The 18,897-nt window shown below is 36.6% G+C and overlaps 1 protein-coding gene across 12 annotated transcripts; it reads right to left on the bottom strand.

Moving 5' to 3' along the window:
• Nucleotides 1-8,715: 8,715 nt before the first annotated feature.
• LOC18428790 (uncharacterized) lies at nucleotides 8,716-17,727 on the bottom strand. 12 transcript variants are annotated; one of them, XR_016048081.1, is made up of 7 exons: nucleotides 17,462-17,727; nucleotides 16,360-16,721; nucleotides 11,770-11,829; nucleotides 10,981-11,056; nucleotides 10,032-10,100; nucleotides 9,284-9,335; nucleotides 8,716-9,177 (listed from the first exon to the last, which is right to left on the bottom strand). XR_016048081.1 is itself a non-coding variant. In XM_020663979.2 (7 exons), exons 2-7 carry the CDS (start codon nucleotides 16,699-16,701, stop codon nucleotides 9,013-9,015), a joined length of 810 nt encoding a protein of 269 aa, XP_020519638.1. In that variant the 5' UTR covers nucleotides 16,702-16,721; nucleotides 17,462-17,727; the 3' UTR covers nucleotides 8,716-9,012. The 12 variants fall into 12 exon arrangements, 8 of the variants coding, with proteins under 8 accessions (XP_020519638.1, XP_088712564.1, XP_020519637.1 ...); XR_016048080.1 differs by having other exon boundaries at nucleotides 17,480-17,727; XR_016048079.1 differs by having other exon boundaries at nucleotides 17,501-17,727.
• Nucleotides 17,728-18,897: the final 1,170 nt, after the last annotated feature.

Here is an 18,897-nt window from a genome sequence, read left to right as displayed (position 1 = left end):
TGACAATGAATGCTTTGGTCTTCCATTGTTGGGGGCGTGCCAACTTGCTCTTTTACTATGCCTTCTCTTTTATCGTTGCACTTATTGCTTTCTCTCCTTGCATTTGGGTTTTCTTTGGTGTACTTGCATGTGAGTCTCTTTTATTGTTGCACTTGTCTCTCTACCATCCCTTGCATTTGGGTTTTCTTTGGTGTACTTTGTACATGAGTCTCTTTTACTATTGCACTTGTAGCCCTCTCTACCATCCTTACATTTGGGCTTTCCCTGGTGTACTTGCATGTGAGTTCTTAGTTGCCTTAGGTTCCATTATTTTTAGTAAAATTGGGAGCTTAGGATACTTCTTTGATTTTTTGGGATTGGTTGTTTGATTTTTTGGGATTGGTTGTTCCGAAGTATTATTTGTCACAAAATAGACTCCCATATGCAATATTGCTCAAACTTGAACAACAATCATGCTCTTGACAATTTTTAATGAAACTACGATATGAGTTTGAGTATGTGCGAGCTGATTGGCAGAGGAGACTCGTTTAAAGTGAGGATTAGGGTGAGATAGGATGAAGTTGACACTGAGAGTGATGATTAGGGTGAGATAGCTATTGTATAATGACTAGATGAGATACTAATTGGACTTTATTTCTGTTCAATTCTACCATTTTATAATTCTAATTGTATGCACATTGTGGAGTTAATTATATGTAAGTTCTCAAAAAAAAAAAATTGCATGCACATTGTGTAAAAATGCAAAAAGTGTTGAAAGCGAACTTACTAGAAGAGAACATGTGAATGAATTTACTGTTGTTCTTTGGAAATGGGTTTTAGATTATTTGACAATGATCGTCTATTAACTGAAGAATTGCTTGTGTGAACACCTATGCTCAATTATTTCCACGAAGCAATTCCTTTGCATCACAATTGCTTTTATTTCCTACTGCCATTGCAACAATTTTGATTTTAACTCATTTGCTTCACAATTGTGTTTATCTATATTGTTAGATTGAACTGTAGCTTAGAGATGGTATTGCTTATCTACAAGAACTTTAGGATTGGGTTTTAAATGCATTGGAATCATTTCTTAGCAGTATATGTTTATATCCATAAAGTCATTAGTGTTGTATTCAGGTAATCATTGGGTTTGTTTATTTGTGGGGTGTAAATTATTACAAATCTTGTGCAGGACAAAAGCAATTGAGTCATAGAAGATTGATTTATTGTATTTGTGGTGGAGAACTCCAATCAAATATCGATGGGACTTTGGATTATATTGGTGGTGATGCATGTACATTATGATTGAAAGTAGAATTAGGTTAGATGACCTACGAAAATACGTAGCAGAGCGTTTCTCGCTAGACATACACTTGATATCATTGAGGCATTTTGTCCCGAAATATAGAAGATTTATTGTGAATTTATTCATTGACAATGACATTGAGAGGATGTTGAATGCACATGAAGGCGAAAATAATATCTTGGTTTATGTATTTGATGGGAGTGAACAAAGGGTTGGAAGTACTTCACGTAACCCTAGGGCAATCGAAGAGGTCAGACCCCCTCCAATCCTCTAATGTTTTGGTCTCTAGTTTCGAACAAAACAATGCACCAAGCTTACTTAGTTCATGGGAGCATGCACTTACCGATATAGACCAACAATTTGAATCTATGGATGACTTCCGAGAAGCCCTTAGCAAATTTGCTATAGCACACCATTTCACTTACCGTCTTATTAAAAATGAGGGGTATCGTATAAGGGCGAAATGCAAGGGTGATGGATGCAAATGGGAGATATATGCTTCGAAGTTTGGCAGGACGAATGTCTTTAACATCAAAACATGGAAAAAATAGCACTTATGTAATATTGGGACAAGCAATGATGTACAGAGAAGAGCATCAAAAAAATTTATTACATCATTAATCACTGATAAATTAAGTGACACTGCGCAGTACAAGGCTAAAGAAATCATGAATGATTTGTCTTGAGATTATGGGTTAGAAATACCTTATTGCAAAGCTTGACGAGGGAAAGAAACGGTCATCAAAGACATACATAGTTTGTAAGATGAGGCATACAACCAGTTACCCGCATATGTAAACCGAGTGATGGAGAATAATCCTGGTAGTTATGCGACAGGACAAGTATGGCAAGATGGCAGATTTCGTCGAATGTTCTTAAGCTTTATGGCTCAATATGTGGCTTCAAAAGTAGATGTCGTCCACTAATATTTCTCGATGGGACATCACTGAAGGCACGATACCTTGGAACTTTACTTGCTGCCAATTCACTTGATGGGGAAGAACAAATGTTTCCTCTTGCATTAATTATTGTGGATGCCGAAAGTATCGACAACTAGTTGTGGTTTATAGAATCTCTAAATATTGTTATTAGGACAGATCGTGAAATCACTTTTTTGTCTGATAGACACCCTAGCCTAGTTGATATTGTCTGTCAAGTTTTTTAAAATGCTCATCATGCCTTCTGTGAGCGTCATTTAACGGAGAATTTCAAGAAGGAAGTAAAAGATGTACCTAATGATATTAAGAAGGCAGTTGTAAAATACTGTCAAAGCAGGTAGAGCATACATGCCACAAGAGTATTTTGACAATATGAGTGAAATTAAGTCAATTTCGAAGGTCACATTCAAGTGGTTCGTGAAAGCATCACCAAACCATTGGGCCACATCACTCTTCAGGGGTAAAGGATATAATCAAGTAACAACCAATGTGGCTGAGTCATATAACAAGTGGATTCTAGAAGCACGTGACATGCCAATTCTCAAGTGCGTTGACTTGATTAGAAGACAAATCATGAAACTAATGGCCACCTGCAGCTTTGAAGCTGAAACTTGGACCACAACACTTACCCCGCACGCACAAAAAGAACTAATAAATATCATAAAGCAATCTCTTTCTGTTGCGGTCACTATGTCAAGTGGAGCAATGTTTGAAACCAGGGGTGATTGCATGAATTATAAGGTAAATATAATTGCACGAGAATGTAAATGTCGGGGTTGGCAAATTACGGGCTTACCTTGCAAACATACTTGTAAAGCCCTTCAATGGATGAATAGGGATCCCTTCGACTATTGTGAAGATTATTTCACGGTTGCAAAGTTTCGTGAAACATATTCCGAATCTATCGTGCCAGTTATCTTGATTGATATATCTGGGCGTATGTGTGGACAACTTTCTCTAGATGTAATAAGAGTACTTCCACCTCACCCATGATAGCCCCTTGCCCGACCTAAAAAAAAAGGCATCGAGTCCTAAAAAGAAACGCATCGAGTCACAGGACGTATCAATGCGACCTATTCACTGTAGTAGGTACAAAGGAACTGGTCACAATATGGCAACATGTAAAACACTCACTTGAAGGCATTTTTTTTAATTAGTAAATATATTGAATATGCCATTTTTCTCTCTCTTTTTTAGTTATCTTCTTTGTTCAGTACAAATATTGTAAAGCACCCACTTGTGGGAAATTTTGAGTAGCCACTTTCTCTCCCTTTTTCTAGTTATCTTCTTTGTTTTGTCAGTACATATATTTTTGTCAGTACATATATTGGGTATATCACTTTTCTCTCTCTCTTTTATTGGATATGCTACTGTTCTCTTTTTTTTAATTGGATTGGATATGCCAATGTTCTATCTATTTTCTTATTGGATATGCTATTTGTGATTAACTTTTTATGCCAATTATGAAAATATAATTAGCAATGCAAGACCCAGAACAACGAAGAGCACATGGGAGCCATCCACTTTATCAGGTGAAAGGCATGAGGTACGATGGTCTATTTGTTTTAGTTAATGGTTTACATTAGTTAGGTATTTCTCATGTGACTAACTATTATAATTTCTTGTTAATTTTCATTTTAGGAGATAAACATACTTCGTATTGATGAATCAACTCAAGCCTTAACAAAATGGAAGCTCGATCAATGACAGGTACCTCTAATTCATTAGACTGTGTTGAGCCCATTAATGGATATTGGGGTCTCACATATTGATTGCAACCTAGTGAGGGCATTTATAGGGAAATGGTGCAAGGACACGAATACTGTACATTTAAGCATCGGTGAAATGGGTCCAACCTAATATGATGTATGGTAGATATTATTGATACATGTGATGGGTGAGCCTGTAACCGTCATCAGGCCTGAAAACTATATTTCTTTTGTCAAGGAGTATCTAAGAGATTGCCCTAAAGATGTCACCCCGGTGTGTCTAAATCATACATGATTGAGGAGTAGATTTAGTCAACTATCAAAAAAACGCACCAAATTATAACTCACGCAACGCACATGAGCATATCTCATTTATTTAGTTGGAACAACTATATTTGCCGACTCATCTAAAGGATCGACACTTTCAATATATCTGTAATTGTTTCGAGATTTTGATAAGGCATGGAAGTATGCATGGGGTGCTGCGACTCTTGCTTTCTTATATTGTTCATTGTCCAAGGTCGCAGGTGGGGAAAATAATCATTTTAGTGGGTAAGCGACCTTACTACAGGTATTTCTCACTATTTCTATTATATATATTTACAATCTTACAAATTCTGTGGCTACCAACTTTTTTTCTTTTCTTACAGTGTTGAATCTATGATCATGTTCGAGCTCTAGCTACCAAGCCTGCATTGGTCATCAACCTAGAGATGCTTAAGGCTTGCATGTGGAAGAAACAAGCATGTCACAAAAACATCTCATTTGATAATATCTCCTTCAATATGGTTAGTGATAGGCTTGTGTGCATATAATGTAGTAGATAATATCTCGTTCAATATAGATAATTTATTAAGAATATCTTTCCTTGTTGTTAATATCTCATGCTGTTTTGTAGGTGACCTGGCAACCGTATGAAGAGTCGCAGGAAATTGCAGAGTACGTCATGTGTCAATCATATCTCATTAGTTTCGACATTGCAGAGTATTACATGCCTAATCGCGTATTGCGACAATTTGAGAAGATGCAAGGTGTTCCTGTTACGCCACCCAAGTGGGATAGGAGGGAGAAGGTCGGTGTATACCCCATAAATTGGACTGTAGAATTGGGTAAGCAGATAAAAGATTGGAAACAACGATAACGTAACGTTGTTAAGGCAGCCTTAGATAAATCTGGTGGAGTACCTACAGAAGAGTACATGGCCTGGTACAATATGTTTATGCAAGGAAAAACACCATTTTGCCCCCCATAGCAGTCGCAATCCCATGTACAGCCTTCCGCAAGCCAATCGCATGTACAGCCATCCGTAGGCCAATCCCAAGATAATAGATTGGTATAATATTTATTATATGTATTTTTTTATTTTATCGTTTTAATATATCTTAAAATTATGAAATATATATCTAATGATCAATTTTGTTTGTTTTAACTATCTACTTGTAGTGACATATCTGTATAGAGTTGCTACAAGCTGCACTTAATAATGATGTATTAACCGGGGAATCCAGAGGTTATGTACAGGCGGCTCATGATCTGCTACTGAATAACACTTCTGTGGAGAGAGGTGTCGAGGATGATGACGGAAAAGATGATGATGATAGAGAAGAGGATGATGAAGAAGAAGATGACGATGAAGGAGGAGATGATGGAGAAGAGGATGATGATGAGGAGGAGATGATAGAGAACAAGTTGATGATGCTGGAGGAGATGATGGTGATAGTGAGCATGACGATGATAGAAGAACAAAGCAAAAAGCTTATCACTTTCAAGCGTCAGTGTTGCAAGAGGAATCGAGGTGGAATTTACGATAGAGAAATTGACTTTTTTTTTTTTTTTTTTGTCTTGGATATGTATATTTGAAACAAATATTAAGTAAAAAAATATGGTTGATATTGATCATCATTCATATGTATGTTTTGGATTTGATCGGTATGCTTGAAACAGATGTTAGGTAAATGATATGGTTGGTTATATTTTGATATTGAGCTTGATATGTATTTTTTTATTTTATATGAATGTTTGAAACAAATGTTCAATGAAGGGTATGTTACATAAATGAGAGATCTCTTGAATGAATGATTGAAGTTGCACTTTGACGAGGGGCATGCATCTCTTGGTTGGCATAACCAGCGAATATAGCGATGTAATCTTGAAAGGAAATGCAAAATACCAAAAAGTAGTTTGGCAAATACAATTACCATTCCAATAGGAAAATATCATAAGCCCATATTAATAAAGGTCAACCATGTGGTATTACATGATTTTTTCATGACTCATGACCCATTATTACAATGGATATCACTGAGAAGACTAGGGCACCATTACTAAACGCTCTGGTAGTGCAACTACACGCTTCGGCAGTGCAACTATACGCTCCATCAGTTAGCTTCTGCACTGAAGTCTCTAAAGCTGAAGCGATCCGGCAATGGAGGATTGCGCTCCGGCAGTAAAGACACTCGCTCCGACAGTACCAATGTACGCTCCGACAATGCTTTGACTGATCCACAGCACTCCGGCATTATGATAGCACACTCCAGCAGTGAAAGTATACACACCGGCAATGAAGCCTCTGGAGCCACAATGCTCCGGCAATGGAGAACAACGCTCCGGCATTAAAGACATGCGCTCCAACAGTGTTGTCTTCCTCACACGCTCCGACATATCGATACCTCACTCCGGCAGTGCTACTACACGCTCCAGCAATCCGCTCCGACAATGAAGCCTCTGGAACCACAACGATCCGAAAATGGAGGATTGCGCTCCGACAGTCCGAATCCATGCTTCGGCAGTCACAATGTGAGGCTCCGACAGTGCTTTGTGTGACCCGCATGGCTCCGGCATACTGAGAACTGCGCTCTGCTACTACATGCTCCGACAATGAAGCCTTTGGAGCCACAGCGCTCTGGCGATAAAGGAGTGGCTCCGGCATTCTAAATGAGCGGTACAACAGTACCAGTGTGTGCTCTGGTAATCGTTTGTCTGACCCACAACGCTCCGACAATCTGAGAAACGCACTCCGGCAATGAAAATCCGTGCTCCAACAATTCGCTTCGGCAATGAAGTCTCTAGAGCCACAACTCTCCGACAATGAAGTCTCTAGAGCCACAATGCTCTGCCAATGAAGTCTCTAGAGCCACAACGCTCTAGTAATGTAACACCTTGCTCCAGTAGTACTTCTTGACATTCCACTCCGACAGTAATATACTTCACTCCGGCACTATACTTGAGATCGCGAATTGATTTGGTTTGTACAGGAAAGGTATTTCCTTCCAAAAATTAAGAACTTTTTACCTTTGGGGGCTTTTACGAGCAAAGGTCGTTTGGGGAAAAAAAGTGTGAGAAAAAATTGGATGGAGATAAGTTCTATAAATAGTTCATTTTAAGGTGTATTTTGTAATTTTCTCTATAAATTAATATTTGTTACAAATTTTCATTTCAAGACCCAAACCTGGTCGGATTGAGTCTGGTTAGACGTCGTCGGGTTGGGTCTGAGTTAACAACCCCACTGTAGGAGGAGGGGGGCCGAGAGAGATAGAGAGAGAGTGTGTGTTTTAGGTAAGCAGGGCTTCAGCTTCGTGAAGGAAAATTGATGGGGAAAAAGACTTTAGTGAAGACATGAAAATACATTTATCTGATTTCCCATTTTGGCCTCAAAATAGAGAAAACGATTTTTTGTCTAAAAAAAACACAAATTCCATCCTAGATCACCGTCATAATAGCCTAGATCTTGGACCCAAATACCAAAAACAAACAATTTCACTACAATACCATTTCCTACAAATTTTTTTCCCAAAGAACCAAAGGTGTATGTTAGATGTCATATTTATTTCCATTGAGTTTTTGGATATTTCAAGTACGTTGTACCCTATTCTTCCAAAAAAGCTACATCTCATCAAGAAGCTATTGTTTGGCGTTCTCGTCCACCAGATTTTATCTGGTTTACTTTAACTCATGATCTACCACAGGTTCCCTACTTTAGGGTTGTAAAGTAAAGAGTTGTAAGCTTTCTATTTTTAGTTATTAATGGAAAACCGGTAAAAAGCTTTCTCCCCTACTAACTTACCCAAAAAAAAAAAAAAGTACATTGTACCTAATAAAATTATGGGATATGCCCCTAATTGTATTAGTGAGAGGCATGCATTAGGGTTCTAAATGGGGGCAAGCTTGGACCAAGCCATCCCTGGCCCTAGTCAATATAGTGCCAGCATAAGGCCCACCAAGCCCAAACATGGATGAAGAGGCCTTGGCCCAAGCTTGGCCCTAAACATTTAGGGAGAGGCTGAGGCAGCCCGGTCCAAATACAATAAAAATAAAAAGAAAGAAAAAAAAAAAAAAAGGCAAGCCATGCCAGCCCTGTTGTGGACCTAGCCCACACCCAACCTAGCCCTCTCCTCAAGCCATAATGGCCCAACAGTCATGCGACATTTTGCAGCCCAAGCCTTATTTTTTTTTGGGCCGAGCCTACGGGCCAGGCCAACCAACCCTCTATCAGCCCTAGCTTGTATATTATTATCTTCTTTCTCCGATGAGAGATGAGTTGAGACACTTGCCTCAATGTACACACACGCTCTCTCTCTCAATGTGGGCTTAAAATGATCAATATTTCTACAATTTTTTCTCATTGTGATCTCTCTTGTGAGACGAGATACTTGTCTCAAGTTCTCTCTTTATGTAGGGCTTCAAACGATCAAGATCTCCCTCAAGGATTCATAGAAAGACAGAGAGGATCCCCCCTCACATATTCATTAGAAAGAGAGGGGGTCCCATAAAACTCCGAGCCTAAGGTAATAAGCAATAATATACAACAAAGGTTTGCCACATCTCATCATGAATCCTAAACAGCGGAACCCAATTAATTGGGATAAAACTTAGATGATGATGATGATGATTCAACAAAAAAATTCTCAAATGAGGAAAAGAGTAGGGGATGGGGAACTCTCATAAGACTCCTTTCAAATGCATTTCAAATGCATCTGGGCTCTGCATCTCAATTACCAATTCACATTTGAGAGATCCCAACTGTCGATCCATAAACCACCGGCCTTTTTATAGCATATGTTGCATGGCATGGTTCCTTTCAATCATGGGAGAAATCATCAAATCTCGCACAAAATTCATCATCACCTAAGAAATCTAGGTCCTTAGGAGGCCCTCTCCTGAGCTTTTCTTGGAGTTCCAAACTCTTTGGAAGAACGAGCTCAACTTCACATCCTGAAGATGCAAAATATCTATGCAACACCATCTACTTCCACAAGACCCACATTCATATAATTAACATTAGTTATCAAATACAGATCTAAATTATCATCCAATCTCTTTAACAAATGTAGGAAGAATACAGTACATACCATTGCAGCATAGGCATCCACTCGATCCTTTCTATTGGACTTGTTTACCCCCCTGAAAACAAGGACTAAATAGTCAACATCATGATAACAACGATGATGATGAATGTGTGGCAGCCAAGCAATACAGATTACCAGACATTGATTACCAAACTATGAATTTCAGGCGAAACACAACAATAGAGAGAGAGAGAGATTCTACCCATTTGAGTGATGTATGTTAACAAAAGATGTCAATAGTCAGTATAAAGTAATTTAGTAACAAGCTAAGAGCCAATGTACTTATCATTTCTGGAACATGGGACGAACTTAAGACAACACAGACGGTAAGGACTGGCCAAAGTAAATTGCAAGAGATAGGAAAGAAGTTTCCAGAGAATGAAATCTGTGGAGAAATGCAAATTCATCCATGACTTGCTTAATTTAGAAATATGCTAATGTCTTTCGCATCCTCATCAGCAAAGCCTTATCCCAATTATTAAATAATTCCAATAAATATCCTATAAATGCTCTTATCAGAGCTTTTTTCTCAACTATTTGGGATCGGCTAAGGACTCATAGAAAGTTTTGGCAAAATTTTACGTTGGCTGCTACCTAACACAACCCACCTCTTTTTTCAGAGCTTGGGACGGGTTAAGGGAAAGTTTAAGGACCTCACCCTTCTTAGACCAATATATATTCTATAAATCTAAACCGTTAAGCTTTTTTAAACAAGGGAGAACAACATAATCTAATTACAAACAGTTATTACATATCAATCATCAAATCCAGAGCCTCCTGTGATGTCCCATGTTCATCTTGCAAATATACTCTCCAACCCCTGTGAACAAAGAGATAAAGTTATAACACATTTTCTGAACTAGTAGAGAGGCTACTAGCCGATAAAAGCACCAAAGGTGAATTTAACAAACATGGATACACAAACTCATAGATAAAAAACATGCAAGCATCTTCTGTTCTCATAAAATTCGTTCCCCTGATTGCATAACAAATAGAAATTGCACCTTCCAAAATAAAGATTCAAAGTTTTAAAACAAGGATAGGTTGCTTCCCACATTTGTTTATGACCTCATACACTACCAAACTTCACAAGCATTTAAAATTGTATGCCAAAAACCAGGATCAGGAGTAGAGCCAGAATTCAAATAGACTAATGTGTAGAGCTAAAACTCTTCTTTTCCATAAATTTGGGTAAAATAATAGCCAACAGCTTTTCAGGCCCTCTACGTAGAGGTTTGTAATATGGTCTTCCACATGTAGATGGCGACATCATCCATAGTGATCTGAAAGTGACATTTCTTAATAAAATCCTCATGTTGTTACGAACCCAGGACAATTCACCGTTTAAGTAAAAAGATCGTCACTGATTTAAAATAAGAATCTCAAGGAAGTATTTAATCCAAGTTATATAACGCAGTAGTAACCAACTTAGATTTTTTTTAAAAAAAAAACCATGGTTTCTCCTACAAAAGCTTGGAACGTAAACCACACAAAGAAACAATATAAACCAACATATCAAAAATCGGGAGAGTGAGGCCAAAGTGGCGCGCTAAAAATTGATTCAAAATGAGTAATTATCCTCTCTTGGCATGGAACAAGCATGAATGCTTCGCGGCATTATTCATATTACTTATGAAAGTTAAATAACAACCATTTGAGAGAACAAAAATTACTTCTTACGAATGAGGAAAGAAGATCACCTCTCTGCAGCCTGAATAGCAAGCCTTCCAACAATGCTACGAATTTTATTTGATTCTGATGTCTCCTTTCCATTTCCTGATATTGGAATCCCAATTATAAGCTCATCTGCCTCCTGAAATTTCTTCAAGCAGGAGGCAATAAAGGATCCATTGATCTCAGCACATTGCCAATACCACAAAACACTAAAACAACTTGCATGATCTTTTTGGCAAAGGACACATAAAGGTTGCCGACATTGTTAGACGAATGAAAGCGAGTCGTAATTCAAAGGCTACCCAAATGCGTGTGTGCCAGGGTAAGCTTGACTTATCCTTTACTTTGATAACTAGAGTAGAGTCAAGTTTTTCACATATGTTTACCACTATTCAATAATCCCTTGTCTATTTTGCATGTCATTTTTGTCTGTTACCAACAAATTAACTAAAAATCATATTACAAACTAAGCAATGAAAAAACGGAAACCGGTCTATTACAACATGAAGTAACCCACTGGGTAATGGTAAAGATAATCCATTGGGAGTCACTGTCCAGTGAAAGGATGGACAGTGAAACTATTACTTTAGTGGAATCAAGTGTTGACTTAAAATACCTCTATAATGTGTCACGACATAGAAATCATTTATAGATTAACCATTTATAGATTAACTTTATCGTGTTTGCAAACTTGTGTTGGCTCCCTCTTTCATGAAATACCACAGTTTCTTTCTATTGTGTGACATTAATTTTCATTGTCCACCATAAATAAACAACTGGAAATCGCAATCACAGTTATTCCAAAATATAAGAACCTCTTGTGCTGCAATCTCAAGAAGACGAGACTCCAGCTTGTGCCCGCGAAGCTCCAAAACCTGAAAAGTTCTAGCAAAGTCTAAAAGTCAGTCTCTAATGAAAAAAGATGAAGACTCGATACTACAAATTAAAGAAAGCAGCTTCCTAAACCAAGGAAAAGAACAAGCCCCTCCAAAAAGAATACACTGCAAGAACAAGTGAGGGTTATGGAATAGAAAAAACTACGATTGCACTTGAAAGACGAATGACTTTCCAAGTAGAAACATTAATACAGAGGGCCTAATAATGAGAATGAAGCATATCTATTTAGGAAAATATACTATGATCCAGTAAATTATGGAAAACCAGTCTAATGAGTTATCACGCCCCTGTAGTGATTCAAAAAGCGGACCGCCCAGCGCTTAGGGGTCCAGAAGGCCTGGGCGCATCACCCAGGCCTAGGCAGCCAATCTGAGCGGTCGATCCCCCGCCTAGGCAATATGGAACCCCTAGGCAGGCGCCCAGGGCCTGCGCCCCACCCATGGGCGGAAAAACCATTCGGTGAGGGTATTTTTTGTCTTTTTGTTTTGTTTTTAACGGCAAAAAATTAGGGTTTTACATTCATTTGAAACCTAAAACTTGTTGAAGCCAAATTTAGAGAGAGAAAACCCCCAAAAAAACTAGATTGTGGTGAATTTTTTAGAATCGAAGGGTCACTCAAAGTTAACAAAAATTGATCAAAACATCACCCATTGGTATTATATTTACTTTTTGATGTTTTGCAAAGTTATTAGGGTTTTTTTAGAAGATTTTGAGTATTTAGAAGTATCTTTGAGGTGAAAATTTGAAGATTGAGCAATCAAATTCAAAATAAGTGATTTTTTTTTATTGCTTTAGTAATTTGATATGGAATATGAACCGACTTATGGATTATGGCTATGCTTATGGAGTGTGTGCTAAATGCTAAATAATATGTAGTATAATTTGAATTATGTACTGCAATACATATAACTGATACTGACATAACTGCAGAATGCCAGAATCCTTATTTGGATTCAACTGGGCCGCCCAGGTTCTGGGTGACCTGGACCCCCAGGCCGCCCAAGACCTGCCAAGCTCTTTTTGAAACTATGCGCCCCACTATAATGATGGACAGCAACGGTGAGGAAATGAATCCCAACGATAGGTTCTACTCTCTCTGCTTCATCCACAATTTGAATAGACCGTGATGACCCAGACAAGTAGAGTTTTTCCACAGGCTATTGGACAATAGCATATCTACGTTTAATAAAGTCCACACCAGTCATGCTGGACTCATCCTAAAAGGCATGTGGAATACTAGAATGGTGTAACAATGTCTTCGAGAGCTCATTTTATTAGGAAAAATTATTCTTTTTTTTTTCTTTTGCATTATATAGCTAAGATAATGGAGAACAAAGTTCCATCGAAATTAAAGACAGTGGTGCAAATATCCCAACTTTTCCTTAACTCATGAATCCTACATTTCATTGCACATACAAATAATACATTGTCATTCCCCATAAGCTAATAGTGCCTCTGCATACATTCCTTGTCCTGAAATAATATCATTGGACATATCAAAATGAATGTTATATTGCTATTCTTTTCGTGGAATCTGTTGTGATTTCTCATCCTGCATTATTGTGTTAGACCAATTATTAACATGAGTTGTCCTTGGGCCAAATCTCTTTATGCAATTCTCTTCCCTTGTGAAGCTTACAGTATGCAATGGTTCATCAGAATATGAGATGATTGATGACAAGCTTGGGATTCTGCATTTATTTTTTTGGGTAGTGTTAGCATGAGGCGCTCTAACGCAACACCATAAAGCCCTCCTTATACCATCTTTATGATGAATTAAGAGCCCCAAAACTTATTCTAAACCTGGTAAATTCATTCCCACCCTAGAAAAATGGATTTGGAGCATCCTTTAAAAAAAAAGAATTTGGAGCTCCTAAAATGGTGCAAATCTGACTGATCTAGGGGCTTTTGACATGGACGGTCTAAATCACATGTTGAGATGGCAATCAAGACGAGCATTTTTTGGCTTCCAAATCCATTTTATTTAAGGATTTGGGTCAACAGGAATGGATTTGCAGATTTTGAAGTCCTCAATGATCCAAAGTATAGAGATATGAGGGGGTGCCATACTATCTGGGTGAGGCAGAGGCCTCACCAGTTACTTTTCCAACTTTTATGCCTCTCATATCCTTGAAGACATACTGCCTAGTACATTCTTGAACTACTTTTTCAACTTTTACTGAGTTCATATGTCTTCAAGTTTCGATAACATGGATATTCACAACACCTTGACCAATACAAATTGGATTGCTTTCGACCTGAATTTCATCAGGAGTTAGGCATCATGGATGGTTTTCTTAAACTTCCACATATACCCAGAGAACAAAAAAGTGTTGACTTATTCATTGCGGCTATGAACAAAAAAGTCTTCTAATTTTTCGATACTCTTTTTTTTTTTTTTTTAATCTGTTTACTTTTATTTTGCGAAGGATCTTTCTGGTACTCTTTTGCTATTATATTAGTTGTCCTGGAACACATGCTTGATCTGATATCTGTTGTGCATGTTCCCATATATGTTCCCATATATGTTTTGGACGGTTCCTTAGTTGAGTATTTTTATAGTTAAAAATTGCACTTGAGTATTATTCATCAGAGAGAGGATATGATGTTATTCCATTATCTAAATTTGAAATTAAGAGTTTCCATGTACAAAGGATGACCGGGGAAGATGCATTCACATAGTTGGGGGTACAAAGTCTTCTCATGTGGACCATATTTAACTGTTAATTATGAAATTCTGTCTAGAATAGTTCTCTATACATGAGGAGTCCTGTTCTACATTTAAGAGCACTTACAGTATGGCTATGAGGATGACCTTGGTTTCATTTGTGGTTATTATTCTTTTGATCTGTCACAATAATATGATTTTTATGTTACATATGTTCCTAAAATCTATAAGAATAAGGAAAGAAACTTGTTATTTTGACCACTGGATGCATTTTTCGGACGTGTAATTAATTCAGGGGTGTCTTGCCTGGTCAAAATCGGAAAATTTCAAAGCTGGTCTCTTACCCCTTTAGACATATAGGTGTTCAAAGTTGTAACAATCAAACAAATAAATAACAACTATTTTATCAGTGTTGTTCTTGTGCAGTTTGTCAAGAGCATTCATGGTAGGACGGTTAGCATAATGTACCAACAGTAATCCTTCATATTTGAAATGTATGATCAAAATCAAACTTATGGAAAAATGAAAGTTCACATATGGTTCAACAAATTCAAGGTAATCTCAAAATGCACTCTTGCCAAAATTTAAATGTGGATGTAGCCAAAAGAAAATTGCTAATCTGGAACCTTTTTTCTGATGGAATAAATGTGGAATTTTTTAACATAAGTTGTATTAGGCACACACTTCAGAAGAAATTTCCTTAAATTCTTCCAGCTTTAGAGCATAAGAAACCTAATATTGAATGGGAAATTCATCAATAGAGGATAACAACGTACCTAGGTGAAAAGGTCCCCATTAACATGAAAGCAATGAGATACTTTGCAAAAAGATGAGGTAAATGCTCGAGCTGCAAATTTTCATCTTTAGAAAAGTAAGCTTTATACACTATATCTATAGTGTGCAATTAATTGATCATCTCCACCACTTGAAAGTAAGAGGGAGATGACACGATACTGCAAACATAGTGTATAGCATATGATCTAATATTACGCAGTGTCTATTTCCCTTTGTATCTTCCTAGTAGCATACTACAATGGAGGGTACACCTCTTATCCATTTTCAATTGGATTCACTTCATCATAGTTTTTGCAAAAAAAATAACATGAAGATGACCAACCAAATTCAGGAATGATTAGACATAGGTAAAGGCATATATTTAGCAACCAATGAAATAAGTGTGTGCTGGATCAACAGGAACATTAGTTTGGTATTAAATAGTATCCCAATTCTAGGCATACAACAATCCTGCACAAGCTCTTCCTATTTCTTCGTACTAATAAACACACCTTAGTTGCTTTGGAGATCATATACTCTGAATTTTGGTTCACTGCATCTCTGGTTTCTGAACTGGTTCCTTTGTTACTTACAGGTTTGCAGCCATTGATGAATGTTTACAACAAAATTTAATTTTTTAACATAGTTCTCAACCTTTTCTTGCATTTTGGATGTTTTGCAAGCCTATTCACATCCAATGCAATCTATGCTAAACCCCAATTCAAGAAAAAACGAGGGTAAGAAACCAAAATTTCAAATTAGACAGGAAAAATAAACAGCTTGTCAGTCCAAAATCAAAATGGATGCAAGGAAGAATCAGATGCAATAACACAAATAAGCCAAAAAATTCCAAATGTCAAGCAATACAGCAATTTCAAACACAAGAAAGAACCCCCAATTCAATTCAAAGCTCAATGTTCTTTTTAACAAACAGTGAATAGAACCACTCATTGATTTAAACGAAAGGTAAGGTAATTCACCCACTCAGAAACCCCCACAATCAAAATGAAGCAAGAAGTGATTATAAATAACTCCCAATTAAGAGGAAAGAGAGAGAGATTCTTACAGTGAGAGGGCGAGGAACAAAGCCTTTGCTCACTGCCACGCCAGTTCTTGAGCCGCCAATGTCAACACCCAAGCTGAACCCACCTCTAAAATTAGGGTTTCTCCTCTTCTTAGTGGCATTTGGGAGCAACTCCTCATCTACAATTTTTACTCCAAATCTATCAGCCCCGACCTTTGCTTCATTAACTGGTAAATCACCATTAGAGACCCTAAAAAGTGATAGAACTGAAACCCCAAATTTTGGGGCAAAAACATGGATTTCTTTCAGGGTTTTGTGAGGACGAGGGAATGATAAAACAGTAAAGCTTCTACCAATAGGTTGGTGTATCATCACACACTGCATCTTCTTGCCTTTCTTCCTCTCTGTTGAGAGAGAAGGAGTGGGTAATCAGATTTTCAAATCAATCGGTAACAAGAATTTCTAATTATGTGAAGATTATGAAAACTACCGAGAATTGATTTATATTTTATTAGGTGTGCTTTGTATCATAGTTAGCAAATCGCTGTTTAGTTTTAAACAGTGACTTTTTGAAAAGGTCGGGAAAAAGTCGCGTAGTTTTCTTAAAAACGTCCGGCCAAAAAATCGCATCTTTTTTTACCTATAATTTTTTTTTAAAGATTTTTTTTTTCTCCCTGTTTTGTGCACTGCAGCCATTGCTACTTTAATGCTTTTGAAAAAAACAATGATTTCAAAAATAAAACCTAAAATATAAATTTTTATCCCCACTATGTTCTTCAAAGCCACAGTTGCAGATTGAAGGTATAAATTTTTTTTTCCTTTTTTAAAAAAAAACTTAAACAAATAGATGAAGATTTCAGCGTTATTATGGAAAATCATTATGTAAATGAAATACTGTTATAGCAAATCATTTTGTAAAGTAAATCATTGTGTAAAGAAAATCATATACATACAGATTTATGTGATTATTTGTGATAATTGTTTTTATGGAAATGCTGTTTATGGTACAAATTAGAGCTCAAAACATAGTATTTTACTGATGAATGAGAAGTAGAGAGTGTGACTACAGTACAAAGTATTCAATATTTTGTTTTTGATAATGTGATAACAAAGATAAACAATATAGTGTAAAATGTAAATTTACAGGAGCAAGCAATTGTACATATAGGATTACTCCCCAAACCTAATCCTTCAGCTCTGCTTGCTGTTTCCCCAATAAAATGAAAAAACCCTCCTCCTTTTCTCTCTCTAAAAATCAGTTAAGGCCCCTTGACAAATCAGTATAGTTAGGGCTTTCTCTCAAACAACATCCCAAATCAGAGAGAAAATCCCTCTTCAAACCATCCCAAATCAGCATCTTCTTTTTCTCTTTCTAAAAATCAGTTAGGGCCTCTTACATTAGGGTTTGTGAAGCCCATGATCTCTTCCTTCTTCTCTCTCTATAACCTAGCTATGAGCCCAGCCCTATTTTCATCTCTTCCTTCTTCCTGCTTCTCTCGCTAAACCGTAACATTCTTCTTTCTCTCTTTCTTCTTCCTCCTCTCTCGAAACCGTAAACACAGTTGTGAATACCAAATTTTTACGGGCCTCTTTTAAATTCATATTACTTCAACGAAAGTTATGGTGGACCATAGTCGCCATGCTATAGTTAAATCCTTGTAATGAGAAAACAAAAAATTGTGTATTTTTTTTTGTATCGGCAAAGTAAGTGTGATGTTTCAGTATTTAATGAATAAATTTATATAGTATAGTTAAAATATTCAATAAATAAATTTATATAGTATATTTGTTTTTTATATGTAATGGCTAGATTTATATGTTTTTAGTATATACTAGTTAATTATATATTTAATATTGGATGAATGCATTAGAGCCATGAGGCATTTAAATTAATTGACTAAATTATAGTAGTCTAGTAAAGTTTTTATAGATGATTTAGTTATTGATGGCTTTAACATAATTTTTATTTTTTAAAATTTCAAATTTTCTAATATTATAAATTTATTTGATTTTTTTACTCTGATTTTTTTTAGCCTAATATGATATATTAAAGATAGCATTTTTGCCGATCCGTTTTTTTTTACCTGATTTTTTTATTCAACTTTTTAAAATAAAAACGATTTGTTTTCGATTTTATGGTGAGCCGATTTATTGATAGTCCCCAACTTGCTAACTATGGTTTGTATAGAGTCGAGGCTCTAAACAACTAGAGCCCACCTTAATATAGTGTCGAGATATATAGTTTTAATACTGAAAATATTTGTGATAGCCTTAAAATATGTTTCATCTTCAATTATAAAATTTAAAGCTTCAAAAATAGGGTAGATCGAGTAGATCTATAAAAACTTGAAAATCTTTAAAATCGACGGTCCAAAAATGCGTTGCAAGATGCATTATTTCTAAAATTTGAAATTCTTTTTTTTTTTTCTCATGTCCATGTATCTTGATGTAGAGATGATCAATTTGAGAATATTTGGGCATCAAAATGACCTCTTTTAGTGAAATTTTTTATGTGGGCTCTAATTTGATTATTTAGAGCCTCGGCTCTATAAACGTTTTTCTATTTTATTTGATTTTAAA

The sequence above is a fragment of the Amborella trichopoda genome, chromosome 13 (genome assembly GCF_054954075.1).
Source record: "Amborella trichopoda isolate Santa Cruz 75 chromosome 13, AtrichopodaSantaCruz75HAP2 v2.0, whole genome shotgun sequence".
Lineage (NCBI taxonomy): Eukaryota > Viridiplantae > Streptophyta > Magnoliopsida > Amborellales > Amborellaceae > Amborella > Amborella trichopoda.
Note: the sequence above shows the minus strand (reverse complement) of the source record. Positions and strands in the feature narration are given on the sequence as shown.

What these genes read in the sequence shown, in the direction of transcription:
- LOC18428790 (XM_020663979.2), bottom strand. Translation starts at nt 16,701, where the DNA reads ATGCAGTGTGTGATGATACACCAACCTATTGGTAGAAGCTTTACTGTT. An exon ending in TTGTTCCTCGCCCTCTCACT is followed by an intron (nt 11,830 to 16,359) that starts GTAAGAATCTCT and finishes AGAACTTTTCAG; the next exon opens with GTTTTGGAGCTTCGCGGGCA. An exon ending in GCTATTCAGGCTGCAGAGAG is followed by an intron (nt 10,101 to 10,980) that starts GTGATCTTCTTT and finishes CTTTGTTCACAG; the next exon opens with GGGTTGGAGAGTATATTTGC.